Genomic DNA, 23,346 nt, shown 5'->3' with positions numbered 1-23,346 from the left:
AACTTAAACCTGAAGCGGGACAGACGGACAGATGAATGAACGAACGAACGGAAGGACAGACGGACAAAAACGAACGAGCAGACGCACAGACCGAAAAACATAATGCCCCTAGGTGGGGCATAAAAATTTAAAAATTATATACTCTGGAGTCAAAAGTAGGTAATATGAAAAATAGCCTATTGCCATACCTCTTGAACCCCCATAGCTGACATTCTTGACATCAACATGGCTATCCTTTTCTGAAACAAAAAAAAACACTTTAAAATGAAATAAACTGGATTAAGAAATAAAAATATACCAACACAACAAAATCATCTGCCTATGTTTAAAATTATTGTGCTATTTCTTAAACAAGAAATCTACAAAATTCTACATATTTTAAAATTCGAAGTACACATTCTAACAAAATAATACTACCAAGAGGGTCTGGATGGAGTTTACAGAATAGAGATTAATAGGCCAATACTACAGAAAAATTAAACAAAAACATAAAGAAAGAGATAAATAAGTAAAAAAAAATCAAGAATAGAGAAAAAAGAGGTGCTAAAATATAAAAATTAGAAAATAATTGGCAAAATTTATAAAGAATAGAGGAATGGAAAAAAAATTAAGAATATAGAAATGAAATAAAGTTTGATTTGGAGCATCTGATTGATTTAGATATTTCTACTCACAAACACTAAGTAGGTCTGAGAGTAACCCCTTAAGCTTATATAGGAAAATAATAGCATCAAACAATAGAATGATTCATCATTGTTATTTGAGTTTCATTTGCTATATAACTTATTGAAAAATTTGTGTGAAGAAATATAGATTTCAAAAGTAAAGAGCCTAGAAATTGATAACACATATACAAATTGAATAAAATATCTATATTGATTGATTGATTAGTGTTCAGCACTATCTCACTATTTAGTGGCTCTCTGTTTTCATTGGTGGAGGAAACCACCGACCTTCAGTAGGAAAACTGACAATCCTAGTAAATTAAGATTGGAGTCAAACACACCTGCCACTTGCAGGATTCAAACTCACAATTTCAGTGTTGACAGGCTAGTGATACAGTAATTTGATTGCTTAGACCATTCAGCCACCATGGCCTCTAAAAAAATATCAATAATTATATTGACAAAATGTTTTTAAACAAGAGGCTCTCAAGAGCCTGAATCGCTCACCTGTAATTTTTTTCTTAAATCTTTCATCAATGATTATTTTTGCTTTTCAATATATATTAATGAGTGGCTTAAAAATGCCATTTAAATGTTCTTTGTATCTGTCATATTTTCTTCAAAAGCAAAAAAATGCATTTTATCCCTATGTTCCATTTTAGCCATAGTGGCTATGTTTCTTGACATACAAGAAAATAAAACACAAAATTTATACTAGATACTCTGAAACTCATTCAGCCCAAGTTTGGCTGAAATTGATTCAGCAGTTTTAAAGGAGAAGATTTTTTAAAGTAAGCAGCAAACTAGATGAACAAATTGTGAAAAATTGTCTTTAAAGGGCATTAACTTCTTAAGGGGTCAATTGACAATTCTGGTCATATAAACTTATTTGTAGATCTTACTTTGCTTAACATTTTTGCTGTTTACAGTTTATCTTTATCTATAATAATATTCAAGATAATAACAGAAAACTGCAAAATTTCCTTCAAATCATCAATACAGGGGCAATAACCTAAATATCAGATACCCGATTTGGCTGATAATTTCAGGGCAGGTAGACCTTGACCTAATGAATACTTTAACTTCTTGTCTGATTTGCTCTAAATGCTTTAGTTTTTGAGATATAAGTCAAAAACTGCATTTTACCCTATGTTCTATTTTTAGCCATGGCAGCCATGTTTTCTGAGGAAACAGAAAATAAAACACAAACTTTATTCTAGATAACCTAAGAATCATTCAGCTTAAGATTTGTTTAATTTGGTTCAATAGTTTCAGATAAGATATTTTAAAGTTAGAAAACATGATAAACAAATTGTGTAAAATAGTCCTTAAAGGGCAATAACTCCTTAAGGGATCAATTGACAATTTTGATCATATAAAACTTATTTGTAGATCTTACTTTGCTGAAATTTTTTTCTGTTTACAGTTTATCTTTATCTATAATAATATTCAAGATAACCAAAATCTGCAAAATTTCCTTAAAAATACCAATTTAGTGGCAGCAACCCAACAATGGAATGTTAGATTCATCTGAAAATTTCAGGGCTGATAGAACTTGACCTAATGAACATTTTTACCCCCTTCAGATTATTTCCTCTAAATGCTTTAGTTTTCGAGATATAAGCCAAAAACTACATTTTACCCTATGTTCTATTTTTAGCCATGGCGGCCATGTTTTTTTACGAAACAAAAAATAAAACACAAACTTTATTCTAGATACCCTAAGCATCATTCAGCATAAGTTTGGTAGGAATTGGTTCAGTAGTTTCAGAGGAGAAGATGTTTGAAATAGTTTATACAGGACGGACGACGATGACGGATGCCAAGTGATGGCAAAAGCTCACATTTCCTTTGGAAAGGTGAGCTAAAAAGTGTTTCAAATATTTATAAATATACCTCTTCTTGTGCCTGTAAATCTTCCTCAGTTGTCTCCCCTCCCAAACCAGCTGCAACAGCACGTTTCTTAGCACTTTTTTCACTTTCCTGAGAAATATACATCATTAACATACATTTAACACATGCCTTAATTATTCTCAAGTTTCAAAACACAAAATATTACTATAATTGTCAACTAAATATTTTATCCGATATTAATTAGATGTTTTCTTCTATTTGATTTGATACAATTTCTCTAATTTTTCACTTGTTCAAAACTTCATGACTGCTGATTAGTGGACATTTTTTTAAACAATAGTTCTGAATTCATCATTTGGTTGGTTTCAACATTTAGCTGATTGATATTCAAGTAAGACATCAAATTTTGCTGTCCTCCGATTTGCCATGTACTGTGGATTCATTTTTATTCATTGGGTACCATTTTTTGTGGATTTTGTCGATAACTGTTAACCACAAATTCAAATGATAAAAAAAATGAAAATTTTCTAAAGGTTTGTATGCACATCCAGAAAATCAAATATTTCCTCCAACCAAGAAAATTGGTATCCACAAAAATAAATTCACAGTATCAGGATAAATAAGGATACCACATCTTTCCCTTCTAGAAAATTTATATTTAAATATTTAAATTGGAACATAAAAGTATCTTCAGAGGAGCAATAGTGTATGCTTCTAGATACATTGGCTAGTCTGTATCATATGATTCTTCATATACCAGTAAACTTAGGCTGAACAGTAAACTGCATGAGAGTCTGAGTGGGGTTTACATAATTGAGAATAATGGACAACTACAACAGAAAAATGAGTAAAAAAATAAAGAATTGAGAATAACAGGGTGTTAAATTATAATGGGCAAAAGATATAAAGAAAAGAGAAAAATGGCTTAAAAAATTAAAGAATACAGATTTGAGGGCCCCCAAGAGAAAGGTAAAATACTTGAAAAGACATACAAGTTCATACAACAGTTGATGTCAATAACTTTTCTGTTACCTTTTCTTCCTGGTCTGATTTACTGATTCCATAACGTCTGGAAAAAATTAAAAAAATTGATGCTGCTTTCGCTCGATAAAAATATTTTTTCATTTTCTATAATTTCAGAGAACTTTCAAATTCAGAAGAAATCTCACATTTTTGATAAACCAGTATATGAAAATTTAGAAGAATATTCAAAATTTTATTTGTATAAAATTTAATAAGTAAATACATTCTTTACCAAACTTTACCTGCCATATTCTAACAATGTAGAATGAACTCTTGTTTCTTCATCTTTTAAGTTTTCAGCATCAGGTCTGCGGTACCTTCTCTGTGGCTTGTAATTCTCCTGCAATATGTGTTCAACTTGAGCACAAGACTAGATTTTATTACATCATCAAAACCACTAAAAAGATTCCTAAACAGTAATGAAACTTAAAATTTAGCAGAGTGCATCTTGTCATGGTAAAATTTATCTCATTACATTTAAAAGTGAACCACTAATTTAAATAATATCAATTTTGAGTATTATTTAAGTGTTGCATTCATTTGCATTATTTGACAACCCGGCACACCAAAGGTATCCACTTCATGGGCTCTACCGAAAGGATTCACACAGGCGTTGGTTCACCAAACGGAGTTCACTAATTTAAATGTTCAACAAAGTACAAATTTTTTATAGGTTTGTATGCAGACTTTGGCAAAACCATGAAATCCAATATCCACGGAAATACAATTTTCTCTCAATCCACAACTAGAGCCTCTAAAGAGCCTGTGTCGCTCACCATGGTCTATGTTCATATTAAACAAAGGACACAGATGGATTCATAACAAAATTGTGTTTTGGTGATGGTGATGTGTTTGTAGATCTTACTTTACTGAACATTCTTGCTGCTTACAATCATCTCTATCTATAATGAACTTGGCCCAGTAGTTACAGTGGAAAATATTTTGTAAAAATTTACAAAAATTTACAAAATTTATGAAAATTGTTTGCAGGGCAGATAGATCTTGACCTGATATACAATTTTACTCCTGTCAGATTTGCTCTAAATGCTTTGGTTTCAGAGATATAAGCCAAAATCTACATTTTACCCCTATGTTCTATTTTTAGCCATGGCGGCCATCTTGGTTGGTTGGCTGGGTCACCGGACACATTTATCAAACTAGATACCCCAATGATGATTGTGGCCAAGTTTGGTCAAATTTGGCCCAGTAGTTTCAGAGGAGAAGATTTTTGGAAAAGTTTACGGACAACGGACGCAGGACGATGGACGCCAAGTGATGAGAAAAGCTTACTTGGCCCTTTGGGCCAGGTGAGCTAAAAAATAAATGAATCCACAGTATTTTGTTAGTAATTAGATATTACCTTTACACTGGCGACTGAGTCTGTTGATTTTTCTATCAATAACTCAAATGAAACATCCTGTAAAAGAAAATGTTGATGTATACAAAATTTATTATGTATATATAATAGAAAAACAAAGGATATGGGGTATCCATCCATGACACAAAATCAGTACATGCACAACAAAAAAACACACAAAAAGCAAAGGAACAGTGTTTTTATTGCTGTTCTTCATCTCAAAGTCACAGTGAGGCCTTCAACACGGAGCAAAAAACTCTCACCTCACTGCAAGTTTAAGATGGCCCCTAGCTCTGGCTTGAGCGGAATTCTTAGCAAAACTAATTTGGACAGATGTTGTAAGAGGTAACACCAAGAAATCACTGCTTCAAATTAACACATACATGTTTATTGTGTATTCATTAACACTTTTCACTTTTTGATGTACACATAATTTATCTTACATAATTAAATTTCTTAGAAGTTTCGTAAGATTAGGTAATTTTGAAAGTTATATTTTATTTCTGTATAAAAAGGAAAATCTATCATATGACTGCATATGCTCTCTATGACAAAAGTAAAACAATACATAGAAATACAAAGAAAGGTTTGATTTAACTCATAATTTCATGGTTGTAGCATAAAAATTTAATTATAAAATTTGAATGCTTCTTTTTGTGATTAAATAGGGTTGTAAGAGTGTTGAATGTGCTCACATTTTTAGTATAAAGCGCTTATGCTTTAATAATTACTGTTTAAAATTAACAGTTACATTGTGTATTCATTAATTTTAACATTTTTCTCATTTTCTAGCATGTATTTGAGAGAAAATAATTAGACCGACAAGGTTTAAATTGTTTAGATATCTAGATTTAAAATGTATTTGAATTAACAGAAAATTATTCAATTTTGCTACTGTTGTTTACACTAATAGGTATTAATTACATTTTGAGTATAAATTATATAAACAATATTATCAAACCTCTGGCGTTTTATGGTTTTTGTTGAATTGCGACACTGAGAATGCCCTGATGTAATCCCCCATTTCTTCTTTTGTTTCCACAGCACGTTTCACCAACCATTGTACAACTGGATAGATATGTATAAAATCCAATCCTTGTATTTGATGAGGTTCTATTCTATGTGGACATTTCATTTTTGGCAAAACAGCTACAATCTTTTCTGTTAATGCTCTGAAAATAACAGTTGGATAATAAGATCAATTTTTAACACTGACTGAATGCTGTATTTAATTGAATTGGAAAAATACATGCATCCTATTAATCACACAGCAACTTATATAACAGATTACAGTCATACATAATATTTTTAAAAGAGGCTTGATTCACATCAAAGAGGGATTTTTTTTTATGAAATCTAAGCTTTGGATTTCTTTATCATTATGTTATCAAAAAATTTTGGTATTAAAGATGTTGCCTAATGAAGCAAAATGGTTAAAACTGAATTTGAAATCTCAGTAGCAGTTGTGATGAAGAACTACATTTTCTTGTTTCACTATTCATTTGGAATTGATAAAATTTTAATCTCCAGGATAAATAAAATACTGTAGTGGAACACTGGCCATGTCTGGAATATAAAATACTGTAAATTCATTTATGTTCGTGGATACCAATTTTCATGGATTGAGGAAATCTTGCATTTTTGTGGATATTTGATTTCATGGTTATGTCAAAGTCTGCATACAACCCAATAGAAAATTTGTAATTTGTTGAACATTTAAATTTGTGGTTCCTCTTTACCAAAGAAATCCACAAAAATTGGTATCTAACGAAAAATAAAGAATCCACAATATAATAAATATTTAGTTTAGAGAATCAATGTATGTTACTGACCCTATCAAATACAACAGATCTTCATCTAAAAATATCATTTAACTTTGATCTAATAGTCCACATGTGATGTTATATGACACATTGTCAGTTAACACATGCAAAACAGAGAAAAGTTAATTAGATTGCTTGTGAGCACTGAAGGGTAAACATTGCTTTCATTTTGCAATTTTGTGAATTTTAAATAAAACATTGAATTGTAAATTTGAGTTAGAGTTATCTTGCTTTGTAAATGATTGTAAGTTTGTTGTTGAACCTATTTCTACAACAGATTCATACAGGCGTAAACCCAGTTGAAATTAAGCAAAAGAAATGGAACTCTTTGTTAGAGAAGGTTAAAAAGGCTAAGTTGGTAAATTTGAATTGTTTACATCTGTATCTATGGGCCTTAAAAGTTCAATGAAAGTGCCTAATTTAGGATTTTATGCATCTTATGTATGTGTTTTTACTTAAATTATGGTATGTAGCTTAGAGATATTTGTTAACTTTTAAATTAAAGACAAATTTTCACAAAACCGTCGATTGTGGTAGGTGCAAATACATGTGGATCTTTTTTGTGCATAAGCATAAATTCCACCGAAAAAAAATTAATTGATCTTTTTAAAGATTTAATTTGCATCTCTGCCCCCGGGCCCCTGGTGACAGTTTTTGGGGAAAAAATCCCAAAAATGGGCAATAATTTCATTGAAAAGAGAAAGTCAAGTACACCTTTTTATGTTTAGGCTTGTTTGAGTTGACTTTTCTGTCTGGAAAACGTATAAAAGAAAAATATTTGATACATCATCTCGCTTCAGATTCTATTATTTTTATATATTTAGACTCTAGGTTGATATAATAACATTAAAAATTTACAGTACTAAAAAACGAAATATATGGGTCAAGTGACCTTTCTAATGAGTCATAAGAATAGAATAGGTGTGTTGGAATAACATATTTTTACTAAAAGTACTTGACGACAGACTTTTCATGTGGATCTTAAAAATGCATAACTTCAAAAATACTTCATTTTTTTTGTGTGTTATCTAGGGTAATTAGTCTTCAACCTCTGAAAATTTATAGTCTGCCCTTCCACGAAATATTTAATTAGAATTTTTTTTAATATTTTTTAACGTTCGAAAATCCCCTGGACAACCGATCAGATAATAGTTTTAAGTTGACCAAATGCATAAAAGTACATTAAATGATGCTAAACAGCTAGAAGATACATTTGTCTTTTAAAATACAACTAGCATATAAAATTAAGGATCGTAATGATGCTATGTGGATAAATTTATCGGTTTTCAAGAGCTAAATTGACAGCACGTCATCACTACAATGGCTTCCATTTTTACGATTATAAAAATTAGGTGGCGTAATGGGGAGATAATTTTGACGGAGTAGAATCCTGACTGCATTTGCCATGCATTACTTATGTAATTATCAATATAACAAGGTTTTCTTGACAAGTATGGTAATTCAAATACACATCATATTTTAACTTCAATATCTAAGTATAACATATCATGGATTAATTGCATTACATTGCCTGGATAAGACCTAAAGAATGACTACTTCACTGCACTATTTTGTTTGAACTATCAAAGATAGGGATAAATCTTGGAAGATATAGATATCAAGTCAGTACCATAAGGATTTTGAAATGCAATCTTTATCCCAAAAATGAGAGACTAAATTTTGGCATACATAAAAGTCAAATACAATTATATGGGTGGTTCCAGTTATATTCTGAACAAAAAAGGGTCGATAGGTAGGCACTTTTTTGGAGGGATTGTCAAAATCCAGGAAAAAATTGTGTTTTCAATGAGTCCAGTTCTGGCTATATACAACTTCACATTTTCTAAATGTTTGGTTGAAAAATAAACAGACATGTTACGTTTTTAATTAATTTTGTTACATTCTGTTCAGAACTTGTGGTATTTTTAGCCGTAATGGATACTTTTTATGGAAATTCAGATGACAGAAGTTTGTGAAATTAATTATTGAAGTTAACATTCCAGAAAATGTGATTGTTCAAATTTATTTTTCGGAAATGCAAAAAAAAGTTTTAGGGTTGGTTGTGTAAACTAGTGTCGGTCGAGTAACTGGAAACACACATATATTTTTATTTGGCCTAATAACATTAGAACTATAATTTCTTGTATATATGAGGGACAATGAAAAATCTTTCCTTATCATAAATGTGTCCTAGCCAATGATGGTTTTTATTATATTCAGATGTTGGCCTGGATTCCTGTCTCATTTATGAAAACCCCATAGTTCCATATCTTTATCTTAACGTGCTGAAATTTATTCTTTATTTCAAGTTCATAAAACTGAAAATGCAAGTTTTATACAACCTCATGAAACAAAACTCACATTTTTTGTCCAATTGTGGAATTTTCTTGAAAAAGCAGATCAACATCAACATCAAAATTACAGGTTGTTATACACCATGTCATTCCACCAACTACCTTCAATTAAAAAAATATAACCAAAAATATATTAAGTACTTATTTAACATTTTATAGTCAAAACAATAAAATATTCATAACTAGATCATTCATTTATTAAAATATATTAAACTACATTAAGTCCTTATATTAAATTTTGAAGTCAAAACAATGAAAAGTTCAAATATTCATTACTTAATCTTTCATTTAATGATATATATAAAAAGCAAAACATCGACAATGACATGTCATAAAACCTCCTCAACAATGTTAACGACCAACGTTACCAACAACAACGTATTAGTCTTGAAAAGTCCCTTCAGATGGATGAAAGCCGCTAGACACTGACAATGGGTTTTTTTCATAAATATATATATTATATATATACATGTATATATATTACAAAATATTTAAGAAGCAAAAAGTTGGACATTGATCACATGACATGTTAAACTCAGCAAGACTAAAAGTTTCTTATGAGAATACATATAAAAAATGTAAATTTCTGTTATATCTGTAAGAATATATGAATAAAAACATAATTGTATTGTACTTTGTCAAAGGGAGATAATCCTTTAATTCTAGCTCTGAAGTATCCTGCAGCTAACAACAGATCCAAAGTCTGACCAAGTTTTACATCTTGTTCCTCATCTTCTCTCACATCAAACTGTAAAACAAATGGTATATATATGAAACAGTGAAATTCAGCGGGTAGTACAGCCAAAAGTATGAAAAAATTACATACTTAGCTTAGATCAATGGTAAAGCCAACTATCATGATACAGTAAATACAAATTAAAATATAGCTTAGCTGTGATATCACAGGACTGCTAATTTACCTGTTTGTGTGGCAGGAAAGGGAAATTTGTCAGTGCATTCATTTGAGGTGTTTCTATGATTTTTTAATTACAGATGCAATAAGCTTAAGCCTCAACAAATCAAATATACTTTAGTTTATAACTTTATATAGATGAGTATGTTACAAAATAAAAAGCATTGTAGGTGTAAATGTTAACTATATTCATGTTTTACTCTTTATTTCCCTAAAATGGTATATTTAATCATTTTGACCAGGTTTTACAAAAAAAAATCAAAGTTTTGTAGAATTTTCATAAAATGGTGAAATTTATTCTGCTAATTGAAAAATGTTATTCTGTTTTGTGTAATGTTTTTTTTTTTTAACTTAAATGAGTAGGCTTGATTGGTTAAAAATATCTGTCAGCCCAAGTATTTTTAAAAGTACCTTTAAAGAAAAGTTAACATACATGTAAATTAACCCTTGTTGGTGAAAATTGTAAGTACATGTACATTGTAATACAGTAATTTGAAATAAAAAGAGAGTTATATTTTCTAATCATATCTTTTTATTTTACTTCCAAATGAATTTTCTGAATTGGGTTTTGAATAGACTTAAGGGACATATATCATGTGTATATGTCCCTACATATATCATGTGTATATGTCCCTTGTTGGCAACAACAATGAAATTTTACATAATTACTAAACAATAATTATAAACATGTACTCCTCCTTCAATAATTATTATAATATGTACTTTAAATATCTTTTTGATTCAAATGAAAAATGGTATTATATCATAATGACAGATCTGACATCAGAAAATGCAATTTTTTACTGAATTCATTGCACAACTTCAAAGATAAATATTGTATATAAAACTACATGTACACAACAATAAGGAGATGTGGTTTGATTGTCTATAAAACAACTATCCATAAAGACCAAAAGACAATAACAAGTCAAATGTACAGTAATGAAATATAGGAAGCTATAAAAGGTTTAGGAAATGAAATCAATGGAAAATTAAAAGATAAAAATGCTGCAGTCTGATTTATACTATCAACAATGAATTAAAAATTTCTTTAAGAAGGCAGATTACACCATCATCCAGGATTTGATTGATTGATTGTTGGTTGCTTAACATCCAGTGGCAAATATTTCATACATATTCAGGACGATCCAGGATTTGTATCCTTGCCATAGTCAAGTCATGGCTTACAATGGGCACATATAAAATGAAAGACTCCATAAAAGTGCAGTTTAAGCATTTCGTGCTTACATGTTTATAGTTCATTTGTCAATTACTGTTCTGTTATCAACTGATTTCACTTAATTATTTTATTTTACACTTTCATCAGGAATAGAAAAAAAAATGCCCATCAAAATCTGAAAAAGATTTGATCGTTCTGATACACAAAATGCATATAACTTTCATATGTCTTATGGATGCTAGGTCTTAAAACTTTTCAAAATGCACAGGTTTGTCTGTACTCAGACTTATTTTCTAGATGCATGATAAACTGCCATTTTTGTCCTTTGCACCTAAAAGCTTAGGAAAACTTTTCCATTTTTATTAATTAGGTTGGGAGAAATTAAGGGTGGCATAGTCCCTGTGATATTGATAACCTCTGCTTCATTGCCGTCCGCGTCAAGCTGTGCAGGCAGCCTGGAACCTGTTCGTGGTCTTCCTGCAAACACACTCCCACTGGCTGCCATTTTGAACAATGTCACATGATCAATTGTAACTATTTTTAGAACCGGCAGGTAAGCCGCTTTGTAGTTCGCAAGTATTGATTGGATATCTATACTTGGAGCAAAGAAATCCCTTATTTGATTGGTCAAAATTTATGGTTCGACTATCTCGGCAGATACATGATAACAGCTGATCAACATCTAACATGTTGTTGTACATATTTTAATAGTAAACAAACAACAATAGAGAGCATTATCAGACGCAGTCTTCAGTTTAAAGCATGTAAGTAACATAAACTCGATTTTTACAAAGGGTATTCGTGAAAAACAGCATACAAGAATTTGAAAGTACAATTAAAACTGCTGCATGGCTGATACTCAGCGATAGTCTTGTAAGAAAGACGTTCAAGCAAAAATTGAAAAATAGTCTTTTAAGTCCGAAGACGACATAATTATTTCTGAGACTACACGTTATAGTAGTTTCAGTTATTTGGACTTCATTTGTACATGTGGCGATGATGTGCATTTGTAACTCGTCTATGTCTGTTGGATGAATATCTCTATTTTGGAAATGTGTGTTCTCTTACGAATGAAATATTTGGCATAAAACCTCAAAATGATCGAAAAGTCAGCAGGGAAACAACTTTCTTCTTTAGAGTCAACAAACTTTGCTTGGTCATAGGCAAGATATTCAATTAAGGCTATGGAATAGTATATAAATAACACATAGCTGAGAGGGTGATAGAGCAGATTGTTACCCCGAGAAAACATTGTCAACTGAGGCGAAGCCAAGGTTGACAATGTCTTTTCGAGGGGTAACAATCTGCTCTATCATCCTCTCAGATATGTGTTATTTAATTTATTATACTGAATTTTCTGTTATTACTGTCTATTAAATTTCAAATTCAAAGTAATAAACTATGTCGTCTTGTACATCCGTATTTATTAAAGCGCACACTTGAGCAAGCGTCTCTGTGAAGGGTAATAGAGTATTTGCCATGGGATAGAGTGAATTATCTCCCTCGTATTAACCAATCAAAATCTGGCATTTTGACATGACGTAGAATAAAATAGAATAATGTTTTATTGCTAATCACAGCGCCCAAAACTGAGCTGAATAATTACATTAAATTTATATACAATGATTACAATGATTGTTTAAAACAATTGCAGATGAAAAAAAAAAAAAACACAAGAAAACAATACAAATAAATCCCCAAAAAATAAATCAAACCATTCAATACACCTTGGGGTTCCAACTATATGTCTCCATTCAAATGTATTGATCGTAAAAAAAAAGGGGGGGTCCAACCCCCGGGAACTCCCCCAGTATTTTAACATATAAATTGTTTCTAGAAAAAGTGGATAAGTACCAACCTCTCCAATTACACCAATATTTGTGGTTTTCTTGTTTACACCTAATGAATATTTACACATTTTTAAGTGCAACTTTTCTTGTTCAAGATTTTTACATAAATTGAATAAAAAATTAATATTATCTGGGGGGTTCTTTAATGTTTTGTACTTTTTGAGAAACCCTACATCTCACTACCATATGATTAAATGGGCTTCACTGTGTATTAAAAATATGAAATTTTTTTTTTATCTTTGGTTTTTGATTCCCAAATGCTTTACAAAGTTTAAAAATTAAAATATGCTTTTTAGCCTTTTTGATAAAGGGAATGTCTAGCTTCTTTAAAACTGCCAGAGCAGTGGAATATAACTCCAAGGTAGCGATAACTTTTATCATTTTCTAGGACATTATTATTATAAAGGAATTTTTTGGATTGTACCTTTCCTGATTTATTAAATATTATACATTTTGTCTTTTTCATATTAACCTCTAGGCCCCACATTTTACAATATTCTGATAGTCTATCAATAGATGACTGAAGGCCTTCTGCTGATTTTGAAAGAAGCACTAAATCATCTGCATATAGGAGGCAGTTTAAATTTAGTGTACCAAGTTGAACACTTCTATCATGGTTATTATCTAATAAATACTCTGGGAGGTCATTAATAAATAGTTTAAAGAGAGATGGACTTAAGTTATCCCCTTGTCTAACTCCTATCTCATATTTAAGTTAGACCTGCTTTTGTTTAACACATAAATTAGTTTGTTCATACATATCTTTAATGATGTTATAAATCTTATCTCCAATTCCAATGCTTCTTAATTTAAAAAAAAAAACCCTAGATGCCATACAAGATCAAAGGCTTTCTTGAAGTCTATAAAACATTTAAATAATTTCCCACCAGATCCAGTATATTTATCTTTTAATGTTTTTAAAATAAACATATGATCAACAGTTCTTTTCTTTTTACAAAATCAATAATCTTATCCTTAAAATTACCTCCAATAGACACACATTTTTACCTTAATAATATGATAATGTATTTCATGTGTAAAAATTTCAAGTCCCTGGACACATTTTGAAAATTCCTTTGTGAGAACCCTGCACTTTATCCATGTGCATCAAATTAGGCTTCTATGAATGACTATCGAAGTGTTGGAATTAAGACCTATCTTGCATTTGACAGGGAAGTAGGGAACCTAAATAGAAATAAGGTGATGCGGTAAATATAGACTAAGGTGATGTGGTAAAGATTACCAATGAGACAGCTATCCACCAATGATCACGTGAGGTGGAGATCAGCACCTTTAGGTTATTGTACAGCCAGCAACAATTAAAACTAATACCGTACAGTAAGCTAAATCTGGCAGGATGAAATCTAAAACAAAAAATTCAACTAGAAAACTAACAGCCAAAGTAGATTATTCAAATCTTGAAATGAGAATTAAAATTTTACAAATTTACTTCTACAAGGAAATATTACTTGAAACTTCAAGCAGTAAACATGTATAAGTACATTGTTGTAAAATGTATTACCCTGACTGCAGTAGTGCATGTGTGATTATGTGTCAGATATATTAATCATATATACAATGTACATGTATTTATAAACTTTATCTGTATATATATTTTTTTTTTGCATTTTTACTTGATTGCCTGTTATAGCTTAAAGCTGCTTTGTTATTATATAAATGCACTAGAAATTTACATTATCTATCAAATATATGATCTTATATGGATTTTTTTATTTTATTTTTCAGAAAATATTTGTAATGGCTTCCTGTACAGTAACATTGAGAGCAACTGTGTTATTTTTTGTTGGCACATTTTTTTCTGTGGTGTTGAATTTACTGCAGAAACAGCGAGGAATACCTAATTTTCCTATGGAATTTTATAATAGTTACCTTACATCAGACTGGTGGGTTCACCCAGTAGTTGGTGTAGCAGCAGGTTTGTTTTTACTTGTATACAATGTACATTTGTACATTTGTACTCTGATCAGCATTTGGTCAAATAACTGGTTTGTCAGATTGTACCAATAAAAATCCAGTAGCATGTTAAATCAAGCAGTTCATACAATATACAATGTATAAGTATTAAACACATAAAATTTGATATTATTATTATTTCTAAATATTTGAATTTTTAATCGCAATAAGAACATAATATTGAATCTACAGAAAATGTTGGTTTTTTTTCAACTCTGTTAAAGCAATTAACTTCTCTTTTGCAGCATGTATAGGATTGTTGTACCCTTTCTTTGACCAGAAATTAGGAGAACCACTTGTGTATAAAAGGGAATGGTCAAGTGTGATGAGATGTGTGGCAGTATTTGTAGGAATCAACCATGCTAGTGCTGTATCCTTTATATATAGTTCTACATAATATATGTATATGTGTATTGTTTAATTCAGTTTAATTCAGTACAATCTTACATTTTCAGGGAGATGTTTTTACTAGTATTTCTGGTATAAGTTTTTTTTTAAATTTAAATTTTATATTTTTAATATAATGAAAAACTTGATATATGATAAAAATAATGGTGAAAAAGTGTCAAGTATTCATTGGTGGATGTTCTGGTATATTTTCATATTTATCATATTTAAATTTTTTTTTAGACCTATTCAATTGTTATATTTATCACAAAATATGAAATTTAGATAAACAAAAATTGAAAACTCCTTATTTGAGAATTTCGAATAATTTCATTTGGATCGTTTCTTGAAACTGTCTTGAAATATGAAAATTTTGCTATTTTTGAATGTTAAGTTCATGTATGTTTTAAAAAATTTCTTAACTTTGTATTAGAGATTAGATTTTGCTGACAATTTTCAACTATCATTGACACTGGCAGCAATGTCTATAGGTTTGTGGTGGTTATTTGACAGATCCGGCAGTGGGTTTAGCTTGGGAGTTGGCATTGCTGTCCTGGCTACATTTATGACACAACTGGTTGTTTATTCTGGAATTTACAGGTAATTCACCTAATAAGTGTAATAGAATAATCGTATTTGATATATCATTATAGTCCCTCCTCCTCCTCCTCCTCCTCCTGTTGTCTGTAAACAGGAATTATAGAGAAGAGTTATTTCTTGACTAATTTTGATTGTTCATTCTATACGAAGACGAAGATGAACAAACAATTAAAATATACTTCCATTTCTCTAAACTTCTTGCTTTCTTGACAGCAGAAATACAGGTACAAGCAAATCAATAATGAATGATCTTGTATAAAAAAAAATGATCAGCGTTACTAAAATGAAGCTGATTATTTGGAATCATGTCTGCTATCTTCTACTTCTGTTGCTGAATTTTTATAGTAACATTATTGGAAGTACAAGGAGAGAAAGCCTTATCAAAAGTTTTTCTCAACTGTGCATGCTGTGTAGGCTATAAAGTTTGTTCTTATATCTATATCACTTTAAGTGAAATGTATTAAAATCTGAAGAAGAAAAATAACATAATTTTATACATAATTTCCAAGGTAGCCCTTATCTATATTTCAATTTAATCTTTCCAGCCTAATTTTTTTTCAGGGGGAGGAGTGAATTCTGTATTATGTAACTTAAATGTTGATAAATTAACATCAACTTCAGAGTATATTTCACTGGATTGTGGTACAATGAATGGCCTGTGCATATTTCTCCTAATTTTAATGTCACTATTGATAGAGTTGTATGTTCTCATAGGGTTCTTTTACTGGTATAAAATTTCATCCACACACACTGTTTCACTGGAAGTTAAGTAAACAACAAATACAAGCGCACACTAATTTAATGAGATACATGCATGTAGCCAAGGCACCATGAGTATTAGTATTAATATTTTTTTCCCATATATTCCAGGTATACAAAAGCTGATTTCCTGTTTGTAAGGTCATGGGTTCCATGTATATTTTTCTCAGGAGGTGTTACTTTTGGTAATATTGGTAGACAGCTTGCAGTGGTAAGATTTTTTATTTATTCAAATGGGAAATTATTATATTTTTTTATAAAATATTGTATATTTTTCAGTATAGAGTGAAATAATTGATAAATAAGTCAACTGCCTAGTCCTTTTTTATGCCCTTCCAATGGCAGTGGTGGCACTAAGGTTTACCCTTTATCATGCTTGTATCTCCACACTTCCCGAAATTGGTTTCCGTTCTCTAACTTTAGGTTACCATGACCAAATGTTATGAAACTTATACACAATCAAGGATCTGGAAATTTTTCCAGACAATTTCGGTCATTTTGAGATGTTTGAAAAGTTGGTGCCCCTTTTCAAATTGTCGATATCAACTTGACTATATTCATAGGATCAACGAACATGACGAACTTGTATTGCTGTTTCATCGCATTTACTAGGTAAATGGATTACCGTTACCATGAAGGACAGTTTAGGGAAGGCAACAGTCTAAAATTGAAATGATTTTAATGACTCAAAATGGTTAATTCTCAGACATTGCTTACGTTTCTTTCGATTTGACAAAAGTTAAAACCGGAAGTTTTCGATATTTTGAAGTATGAATAATTCCAGATTCATTTCCGGGATTTGTCTTGTTTATCAAATTGACAGGAAATCACGGGCTTTTTATGGCTTTTTTATTTTATTACCTTTAAAAGTGTTTGAATATAACAGATAATAGTTGCACTCGTTTAATTTAGCATGAAATCAATTTGCATTTTACGATTAAATATTAAATTTGCTGAAGACAATTTCACGCATGCGTATTACATAATAAATAAAGCACATGTGTTACTCATGAAATATACTTTTTTCTAAGTAAATTTAGATTTAATTTTTAAATCAGAATTGATGACTGTCTTTGATGAAAAGTAAATAAATAATGAATACACTTGTCAGGGAACTTTAATGTTTTAAAGATATTATTCTGAGCTTGTGATCACTGTCAGGTGTGAATTAAAACCACAGGTCAAAAGTGATTAGCGATCATTAGCCAATGTTTATCTAACTACTGTAGTGGCAGTTTTATTACAGGAAAGGGATTTTAAACAAAAACAAGTGATCACAAGTGCAAAATGGCGATTAAGAAATCCGATTTCAAACATTGAGTCAATGAAATGACCGAAATTACTTCTGTAAAAAAATAAAATTTGTCCTAAATCCCAATTACTCGTTTAGGACAAATAGTTTCATCTTAGGACATGACTGGCAAATATGACCGTTTCCGGACCCTTGTGCACAATGCATATTACCATTAAACACAGATCAAGTTCGAATAAGGGTGGTGTCACTTTCTCAGTTCTCGAGTTATGTCCCTTTATAAATGGGAAAATTGGTGAATTTTCAATTTTTGCTCTCTTACTTCACTTTGCGTCACCAAATGTTATAAAATTTAAACACAATGCTTATTATCACGAAACACATATTACGTTCAAGTTTTGGTGGTGTCACTTTCAACCTTCTGGAGTTACCCCATTACTGTTTGTTATTGACCCCATTACTGTTTGTTATTGAACAATGAGAGCAATCTCTAAAGACAACCCCTACAGAAACAAGTCATTATGTTTGAATTAGTACATTGACTTTTGCATATTTACAAGCGGGAGCATCTGTTCTTCTTTTCTTTATGATAAAATGATTGTGTACAGAGAAATTGAAGCAAGTTGAGTTTATGCCTTGTGATAATATTCATACACACACAACTTTATGCACTTTTAATATTTTACTTTGTATTTTTGCAGCCTGAAGAAGAAGAGGAAAAGGTGAAGAATGATTGACAGAAATAAATCAAGACTTTTATTTGATTATAGATCTGTAGACAAAAGTTTTATTTTGTTTGTCATATTGCTGAAATTACTCCAGAATTTTAATACAAGAACTATATCAGTCATATAAACATACAGTGAAAAGTTTATATAAATATTGATGTTAAAGTTAAAAGCTCAATCTGGACATAAAGTTCGTTGGACTGCGGCTTGGACATTGTTGGATGTAATTGTATTCAGTTTGACATTAAAAGGAAGGCAGCATAAACAGGACGAATTGGCAGTCCTGTCATGGCATTAGGTTGGTATTAATTGGTGTTGCATCAAACATGTGCAAATACATTTTCTGGTCATTTTGAAGATACATGTATCATTTGTTTTTTGGGTAATGTTATGGGCAATATCATTGCTTAGCAGTTGAATATTTTACCAGGCAGAGTAAGAGTTTGTTGTGATGTGTGACATAATGTGTTCAGTGTGAGTGTTAAAAGAGGAAATGTCCTTAAAGTTATGATTTATGAATTACATATGTGTGTGAAAGAATGATTTATTAATGACATATGTGTGTGAAAGAATGATTTATGAATTACGTGTGTGTGAAAGAATGATTTATGAATTTCATATATGTGTGTGACAGAATGAAAAATATAATGACAGTATGAAATGGAACAAGTGTTATTGGGAAGTATGCATGTGTGAGAATGGAATTCATGCTTTTATGAAGTATGCATGTGCAAGAGAGAAACATGGTCAAATGTATGATTGAGTTTTATGGGTCAGAACAGGGAATGAAAGACATTTATCTGGTTTCTTAGAGAAACATCATTATTGTTGAGTTACGATATGAGAGAAAAGTTTTTAATAAATCTAAAACAAGAAAAAAGTATAAATAAATATACATTGTTTGAATTCTTTTGCCTTGACAGGTAGGGCTCACTTATGAGTAATTTAATAATAATATTTAGTATATTGGATCCTTGCAAGGTCTGCATGTCTTGTCAGACAGGGTTCAGCAAAACCTTGGCATCATTTCATGGAATAGTGATCAAGGTTAAAGGTATCTCATACACTATAATCAGTAGGTCAACTATATTTTGTGAATTGAATGGTTGTAGGGTGTACATAGCCCTCTTGCAGGGTTCATCTGAACTTAACCTCATTTACATGGATCATCAATAATGTAAGTTCATGCGATACTTGCAGTAAAAAAAAAAATGTTTTACAAGACTTTCAACATTAAACCAATCACAATCAGTGAAGCAGGTGAGATAGTTCAGCTTGTGTGCTCTTCTTTTTTGAATTTTATCTTCTGAATGGATTCATAAGATTTTAACATTGGTAAACTTTTACTGTGCGTATTGCTGTGTGTTTGTTTATTCTACATTGGCTAGAGGTATAGGGGGAGGGTTGAGATCTCTCAAAACATGTTTAACCAAGCCTCATTTTTGCACATGTCCCAAGTCAGGAGCCTGTGGCCTTTATTAGTCGTGTATGTTTTTTTAATTTTAGTTAATTTATATGTTTTGGAGTTTAGTGTGACCATCTATTTTCATTGAACTAGTACACATTTTTGTTAGGGGCCAGCTGAAGCCCGCTTCCGGGTGTGGGATTTTCTCGCTGTGTTGAAGACCCATTGGTGGCCTTCGGCTGTTTTCTGCTCCTTGGTCGGGTTGTTGTCTCTTTGAAACATTCCCCATTTCCATTCTCAATTTTAGTCTTATGGTTGTCTTTAACGAATTCTTTGTCATACAGTTATCAAATGCTGTTTTACTTTTTCTTCAGTATTGCAATGTTTTTTATGCTGGATATGTGTGTATCGTCTTGAACCTTTCAATGTGGTAAAACACCATATATTTTGAAATTGGAGTTTCTATTAACTGTCATCTCTTGTAGTCTGAAAGATTGAAAGGATAAACTTAGTATCATTAGATACAAATGAGGGGTAAATGAGATTACAAGCAACGCAACCAGCATAAAAAAACATGTATGGTTCTCAATAGTTATTGGGAAACAAATAAAAAGTAAAATAACAAAAATACCGAACTCCAAGGAAAATTCAAAACGGACAGTCCCTTATCAAATGGCAAAATCAAGAGCTCAAACACATCAACATAATGGAAAACAACTGTCAAATTCCTTGACTTGGTACAGGAACTTCATGTAGAAAAAGGTGGATTAAACCTGGTTTATAGCTAGCAAAACCTCTCACTTGTATGACAGTCGCATTGAATTCCATTATATTGACAACAATGTGAACAAAACTAACAATTTGAAAACTTTTCTTGAGAATCGGTTGGTGTTGTTTAGGATATTTAGATGTTTGCAAGGTGAACTGTCACATAGAATAAATAAAATCGGTAGAGTTTATTCGATGAGACCTTTTAAAATTTCTCCTTGAAAATCCAATCATTTATTGATTAATTTAGCTGAACACAAAATTTTTTATTTAAAAGATGAAAATATATGTACCAAAACAATAATGACATTATATTTGGTCAGTACACGTATTTTGAATACATGTAGGTATGTGATTTTTAGTGCATTTTCTTTACAATTAGCACCATACTTTCATTCCAGTTTATTCCCCATTTGGAAATCTTTCTATGATTTTATAATACGAGGGAGAGTTTGAATAAATTAATTACATAAGAAGGATACAGAAGATTTTGTTGGTTCTAATCTAGATGAATTATTTAATGAATTTCATTGTTGTTTTTCCGGGCTGATATAAAGTACACTTATATATATTATCTTGTGATACTAGTAAACTCAAGATTCGTCCTTTATGGACCAGTTACTACACGGATAAAGTGTCTTGAATATTTTAAAAGAAGGTAGCAATATAACTGAAATATGCAAGTAAGGTATATCAATGTAAAGTTGGGTTCAAAGGATATTAACATACACAAATTCCACACTGTATTCATGTCATTACTTTTCCACAATATTTCTATGTTGTATTGAAATTTCTTCCGAATCACTGAAGCTATAAATACAAGTACGCCAGGTCTTGTACATTAAGTGATACTCCACAGATATTGACAAGGAAGATATTTAAATTAATCTTAACCACCGAGTACACATTAACAATTAATCTCCCAACACTACTCCAATTGAGGCTATTCGCAGGCAATACATATGTATCATGATAAGTTCAATCTAATGAATAAGTTAAGAGTTAAAAGTTACGACGTAACGATTCAGATACAGATAAGCTTTCTTATGTTGCGAGCTAATAAGCACAAGTTTCAAAGAAATCACACTTATTTTCACAAAATGACTAGAGTTATCTCCTCTTCGAAGTCATGAAATAGAAATCACTAAAATCGTTAACAGTAGACTTCTGTTTGAAAATAAAACTTTGTGCAGTTAAAATAAAAGGGAATTACCGGTATGTGGTTATCCTGTTTGTTAGTGGTAGATTTGGGTGGCGGAGTTGCAGTTTGCAAAGGAGGCTGTTGAGGAATGTGATTATTTTAATAAGGATTGTAGTACTAAATTTGTTTGATATCCTTATGGTATAAATGGGTATACATGATTTTGTTGATAAATTGACTGTCCGGATATTGCTTGATTAGATGAAACTGGACGGATAATGGCGCAAATTGTTATAGCAGCTGTGTTTATCAGAATTGTACATCAGGTTTAAGTAGCGGATTCATGTGTGGCATTGTTATCATCAAAAATACTAAATGAAGAGTTCCATTTAAAATGCCGAGACTTTTAATAACTGTAGGGAGTTCTTCATTATCATGTTGTGGGATCTTACAGTTGTAGAACTCGTTAATGATGAAAAAATCTTTCATCACTAGGTTGGTATGCAATGAATATTTCACAGAGTTAATAGTAACCTGGGTTTCATTAGATGCATAAATGATTACTGAGACATCTCTGCAAATGTATCCAAAAAACTCACACGAAGTGCCATCGTGATCTGTCCTTGTTTCCATCTGATCTATGACTGCGAACACGACAAATTGAACATGTCGTGTTTTTTGTACGGTCCTTGAAGTTCAGATAAGGACTGAACTTTTCAACCTTGGTTCTTTGTTTATTTTGTTACTCCAGTTACTCGATTCGCAGGTTTTTGTGCTGGTGTGAGTTTTCACATTTTGAATTCAGCTTTGATTTTCTCCTATGACTTAGTGGCATACTTTCTTTTGTCTCCACTGTTTCAACGTCGGTGTACCTAGTACATTTCTTATAATCTTGACACAGATCATTTCAAAACTGTATTTTGCTCAATTGTGGTTTAGAGTCTTATTATGCTTGAGAACAAACTTTAAATAATGCCATTTTTTCTTTATATTGGACATTAAAAAAATGAATTGGAAGGATCAAATTTAAGATGGGGATGTTTTCATTTAAAAAAAAACCAACGCTTTATTAATTTCATGCGTCCGAAGCGATTTTCTGGATTTAACTTCATCAGGAAAGCTGAAAGCCGAATATTTGAAAGCCAAGGATGTATTAGAACCGAAACAGTTGAGCTATATTTCCAAAAAGGACCTGAAATAATAGCCAAATCCATCTAATGTCAAATTTGCTTGAGGGAGTTGAAACCTTAGTTTCTTTATAATTTCTAACTTTATAAACGGACAATTTTAGAAAGGTTGGTTATAAATCATGT

At 31.1% G+C, this 23,346-nt stretch overlaps 2 protein-coding genes across 3 annotated transcripts in view; one reads left to right on the top strand and one right to left on the bottom strand.

The window, feature by feature from the left end:
• The window catches only part of LOC127728064 (coiled-coil domain-containing protein 93-like), a 36,949-nt gene extending 25,265 nt beyond the window's left edge, over positions 1–11,684 (bottom strand). The window contains exons 1-9 of one of the 2 annotated variants that reach the window (XM_052235254.1): positions 11,585–11,684; positions 9,711–9,824; positions 9,084–9,178; positions 5,861–6,071; positions 4,903–4,959; positions 3,785–3,882; positions 3,552–3,588; positions 2,562–2,648; positions 189–239 (exon numbers count right to left, since the gene is read on the bottom strand). In XM_052235254.1, the coding sequence (XP_052091214.1) occupies positions 189–239; positions 2,562–2,648; positions 3,552–3,588; positions 3,785–3,882; positions 4,903–4,959; positions 5,861–6,071; positions 9,084–9,178; positions 9,711–9,824; positions 11,585–11,674 (840 nt within the window). In that variant the 5' untranslated portion in view covers positions 11,675–11,684. The remainder of the gene's footprint in view (positions 1–188; positions 240–2,561; positions 2,649–3,551; positions 3,589–3,784; positions 3,883–4,902; positions 4,960–5,860; positions 6,072–9,083; positions 9,179–9,710; positions 9,825–11,584) is intronic. The other variant, XM_052235255.1, reaches the window with a different exon arrangement.
• A 130-nt stretch (positions 11,685–11,814) lies between these two features.
• Positions 11,815–19,610, top strand: LOC127728144 (insulin-induced gene 2 protein-like). The gene is made up of 6 exons (XM_052235387.1): positions 11,815–11,933; positions 14,766–14,955; positions 15,239–15,363; positions 15,814–15,980; positions 16,851–16,950; positions 18,693–19,610. Exons 2-6 carry the CDS (start codon positions 14,778–14,780, stop codon positions 18,726–18,728), a joined length of 606 nt encoding a protein of 201 aa, XP_052091347.1. The 5' UTR covers positions 11,815–11,933; positions 14,766–14,777; the 3' UTR covers positions 18,729–19,610.
• Positions 19,611–23,346: the final 3,736 nt, after the last annotated feature.

This window comes from Mytilus californianus, unplaced genomic scaffold, assembly GCF_021869535.1.
Source record: "Mytilus californianus isolate M0D057914Y unplaced genomic scaffold, xbMytCali1.0.p SCAF_2, whole genome shotgun sequence".
NCBI lineage: Eukaryota > Metazoa > Mollusca > Bivalvia > Mytilida > Mytilidae > Mytilus > Mytilus californianus.
This window is presented reverse-complemented; position numbering and strand designations above follow the sequence as displayed.

Coding starts and splice junctions, on each gene's coding strand:
- LOC127728144 (XM_052235387.1), top strand. CDS start 14,778: ATGGCTTCCTGTACAGTAACATTGAGAGCAACTGTGTTATTTTTTGTT. Junction 15,981..16,850: donor GTTTATTCTGGAATTTACAG/GTAATTCACCTA, acceptor CATATATTCCAG/GTATACAAAAGCTGATTTCC. Junction 16,951..18,692: donor TTGGTAGACAGCTTGCAGTG/GTAAGATTTTTT, acceptor GTATTTTTGCAG/CCTGAAGAAGAAGAGGAAAA.